The sequence below is a fragment of the Neophocaena asiaeorientalis genome, unplaced genomic scaffold (genome assembly GCF_003031525.2).
Source record: "Neophocaena asiaeorientalis asiaeorientalis breed wild unplaced genomic scaffold, Neophocaena_asiaeorientalis_V1.1 scaffold205, whole genome shotgun sequence".
Classification (NCBI taxonomy): Eukaryota; Metazoa; Chordata; class Mammalia; order Artiodactyla; family Phocoenidae; genus Neophocaena; species Neophocaena asiaeorientalis.
Window position 1 is genome coordinate 3,277,625 of NW_020174369.1, and position 4,264 is coordinate 3,281,888.

The window sequence follows — 4,264 nt, forward strand, 5'->3', positions numbered from 1 at the left end:
ATTATATACTTTATTACAAATGGTAAACTCAGAGTGCTCCAAATCTCTTATTTACAAACAACGCTGGGCAGGACACCCAAACAAACAAACATGAAATAACTTACAAAGGCGTGAAGCTGTTTATTGACAGTAATCAGCTTTCATCAAATTAAAAAATATATACATGTACATACACAGTTATGGAAGGCAGTCCAGAAGGAGTTCATCTGCAGACTGGGCCTCGCTCTCGCAAACCTCCCTCCCGAAGCAATCTACAGTCTCTATTGCAGTTTGCGACCCCTCCCTCCCCCCTTTAATACTGAATGAGATCGAATGTTAGGTCCATGCAGTTCTTGGTCAATGTTAAAGAAAAGTCTAACGTTCTGTTTGCGCGGGGACAGCCCGACCGTAAAGCGGGGCAGCCCGCGGGCGGCCGCTCCCTGGCTCCCTGCCAAAGGGAGGGCGCGCCAAGTCCTTCTCTCTCGTGCACACTGGGGGCGCCGTCAGGACGCAACCCAGTCCAACTTGGAAACCCTTGGCTTTAGTTCTCGGACACTTCTTTTTTCTCTCTTTCTCCCTCTCTCGCAACTTGTCAAGTTCTCAAGTCTGTCCCTCTCTGGGTTATTTGTTCTCCGTTGCCCCTCAGCCCCCGACAGTCTCGCCTCAAAACGTTTGCAACTGCTGCGTTAGCATGAGTTGGCACCCACTGTTAACGTGGTTCATGACTTTCTGCTTAAGCTGGGCCACCTGTTCCCTGAGCATGTTGGCCGTGGACGCCAGCTCCGAGTTCTGCGCTTTCAAGGTTTTCACTTTTTCCTCCAGTCGGGCGATCCTCTCCAGCTTCCTTTTCCGGCACTTGGAGGCAGCGATGCGGTTCCTCATGCGCTTCCTCTCCGCCTTGATCCGCTCCTGGGACTCCATGTCGATGGGGGACAGGGGCGGCGTTTCCCCGGGCATCTCGGGGACCGTCTGCGGCTCCTCCTTCAGGGCCTGCAGCCGTGGGTGCTGCACGGGGATCTGCTGGGGCAGGTGGTGCGGCGGCGGCGGCGGCGGCGGCGGCTGCTGCTGCTGAGGCTGCGCGGAGGGCCACCAGGCCCGCCCCGCTGACTGGCTGCGCCGCCGACGTGACGCTGGGCAGCGTGTTCTGGCTGTGCAGTTCGGCCAGGGCGCGCACGAAGCCCTCGGCGAAGCCCTCCTGCTCGTCTGTCACGTTCTTGGGACACAGGAACTGGGTGGGGGTCGGCGTGGTGGTGATGTGCCCGTTGCTGGACTGGATTATCAGGCGCTCCAGCTCGGGCGACGCCAGCTTGAGCAGCCCCACGTCGGGCGAGGTGAGGAGGTCGGAGTTCTTGGCCCGGAGGTGCGGCTTCAGGCTCCCCACGGGGTCGGCCAGGTTCAGGGTCATGCTCTGCTTCAGTATCTTGGGGTTACTGTAGCCGTAGGCGCCGCTCTCGGACTGGAGGAACGAGGCGTTGAGGGCATCGTCGTAGAAGGTCGTTTCCATCTTTGCAGTCATAGAACAGTCTGTCACTTCACGTGGGGTTAGTTTGGGCTGCGCGCAGAAGTTTCGGGGCCGTAACAGCGCGCTGGCAAGCGGGGGATACCCGCGCCTCCCCGGGCCTTGAGCAAGGAAAGTTTCTGGAAGAGCGCGCGCCCCCGCCGGCTGGCCTCCCCCAGCGCCCTCCTCACCGGCTCGCTCCGGGGGATCGCAGGGTTAAGACGCCGCCCGCGCTCTTACTTGTCCGCTCGCGCGCGCCGCCCGGCTTTGAAAAGTCGCGGTCACTCCCGGAGCTCTCTCGGGCCCAGAGGTTTCTCAGAGCCCGCGGACGAACTCACTTCCCGGCTGCAGCAGGTAGCGCGGACCCCGCGGTGGCCGGCCGGCGGCGGGTCTCCGCCGCCCCGACTCCGAAGACTGTCCCCTCCTCCGCTGCGAGGGGGAGGGGGCGCCCGGCAGCCGCGGCTCGCGCTCGCCCAAGTTCAGCAACGGGTTCGAGCAAAGCGGAGCGCACGTCCTCCTGTCTCTGCCGCCTCCTTTTCTCTACCGCCGCCGCGGCAGCTTCCTTTGCAAAGGAAAGCTTTGCAAAAGTTCGCTCCGGGACCCGGCGGCCACTTGTCTCCTGTCCTCCTGGCCGGGAAACTTCTTGCCGCTGCAGCAGCTCTCCTGACTTCCCCGGGCGGACAGTGGCCGCCTCTCCACGCTGTCAGCAGCGCTAGCGCAGCTGGGCTCTCTCCGCCTGGGGGCGGCTGGAGAAGGGGCTCTCCCGGCGCTCCCCAAAACACCAGCCCGGGAACCACAAGCACTAGCTCCGGGCCGTTGGAGAGAAAATGGAAAAGAAAATAAGATTTGCAGTCCTTCCCAGCTGACTGTGCCTGTCTGCCTGCCTGCGTCCGCGTACCTCCACTCCCGCCTCACAGCTTCAGCCACACTCAGTGCAACTCTGAGCCCTTATCCAGCCCGAGCTCAACACTTATCTGCTACCAGTCAACCCCTAAAAATAGCCCATGATGTCACCCCAAGGCCTTCCCATTGGCTCGCGTCGCTCTCAGGAGGGCGGGCCCACCCGTCGCCATGGAGACCCCACCCTAGAAGATTCTTCTCTGGACCCGCGGAGGCTCACGGGATGAGGTAATGCTCTGTTGCCCTCCTACAGTTGGGCCCTTCTTTCTCCTCCTCCCCCCCGCCTCCCCCTCCACGCGACTTGAGCCCCTCTCTTCCTTCTCCCCTCCCCGGCGCGTCTTTCCCGGCCCGCCCGGTGCATTGTGGGCTGACGTCTTGGAGTTTGACTGCCTAGTGACGGTGGCTGCCGCAAGACGGGCGGACTCGGGCGATCGCAGCCTCTGAAGGAAGCTGGCTGAAGTTCAGGGCTCGGGGCGGGAAGGCAGGGGATGCGGGACCCAGAAGGCGGGGGAACCGGGCCAGGTGTCTGGGGCCGAGGGCGCGGGGCGGGTGGTATTTCCCCATTTCAGGGCTCGATGTCATTTCGCCGCCGCGAGGGGCGGGCCGGCTGAGCGCCCGGGTCCCGGTCCCCCCCCCGCACTTCCGGGGGGGGCGGGAGCACCGCCCTTAAGGTGGCTCTGTTAAGTCTCCTGTGGGGACGAGTGAAAGTGGGTTTTTAAGTTTAGGGGCGGTTCTTGCGAGTCGGCCCCCCACGTTGAGAACGCTCTGAAGTTTGTCTCCTGATCAAGTTCAAGAGCGACTGTCCGGCTGCACCTGGAAGCCGAGTGATTTGCATTGCTTGAAACCTGGTGTTCAGCTAAGTCCCCGCCGCAACCCACCTCACCCTCCTGACCGTGGGAGAAAGGGTGCGGGGGTTCACAGCTTTTCCTCGGAGAGGAGGTTTCTTACAGGAGGTGGAATTAGCGGGCAGCTCGGTGTCTAGTTGGGAACGAGCGTTTAGGGAATCCGAAACTCGGGGAACCCGGTGATCGCCTACTCCCCGCCCCCGCACAAGATGCATAGACACACCACACATCCCACGTACACACGAACACACACACACACACACACACCACTCCTCCCGTCCTGATTTGCTTCCGGGAAAACTAGTCCGAGAGCAGCAGACACTTGCCAAAAGTCACACAGCGAGTCAGGAGTAGAATCAAGATTTAAAATTTCTCTGCTCCCGGCCGGCCGGTGGGCCCATATCCTGTGTAGCCTCTAGGAAGCGCTAGACCCATGTAAGTGGTTCCTTTTCTGTGGTTGTTATTTTATTCTCCCCCAACCCCTCACCCCTTAGGGACAAAAGTGTATGGTGGGAAGAATAGCGAAGTCGGGAATCGTGGGTTCTCTCGTGGCCAGCGCTGCCACGTTGTGAAGTGAGCAAATCAGAGAACTTCTTTGAGCTTCAGTTCCCTCATCTGCAGGTGGGGCTGGTGAGACCCACCTTACTGGGCTGAGTTAGCATAGAGTCATCGCCTCCAGGGCTAGGAGGTGGTCTCCAACAGCCCTCTTCTCTGCCCTTCTTCGGAGTTTCCCAGAGCGTCGATGGAATGCCAGGATGTAAGAGTGTGACTTGGCAGGACCAGGTGGACTGATGCTGCGAGGAGCAGTTAGGGCAGGAGGGTGAGAGAGGAAAGGGTCAGAAGTCGGTTCCTTCCAGGGTTTTCTCCAGGAGTGGGGCTTGAAGTTGGACCTGCAGCAGCTTGTGTTCCTAGGTTCTAATTCTGGCTTTTCAGCTTCTGAGCTTGGGGGAATTCAGCCTTGGGTTCATAACCCAGAGCTTTAAGGTATTTGTGGCTTTGAGAGTTCAGATCCAACAGCCTGGCAGCAGCTGGTGTCAGGGAA

General features: G+C 60.2%; 1 protein-coding gene across 1 annotated transcript; it reads right to left on the reverse strand.

Annotated features, from left to right (window-relative positions):
- Positions 1–242: 242 nt before the first annotated feature.
- On the reverse strand, positions 243–1,531 carry JUN (Jun proto-oncogene, AP-1 transcription factor subunit). Its single transcript, XM_024756243.1, is given in 2 exon segments — positions 243–1,042; positions 1,044–1,531. Coding segments are annotated over 2 exon segments (852 nt in total). The 5' UTR covers positions 1,496–1,531; the 3' UTR covers positions 243–642.
- Between the last annotated feature and the right edge of the window lie 2,733 nt (positions 1,532–4,264).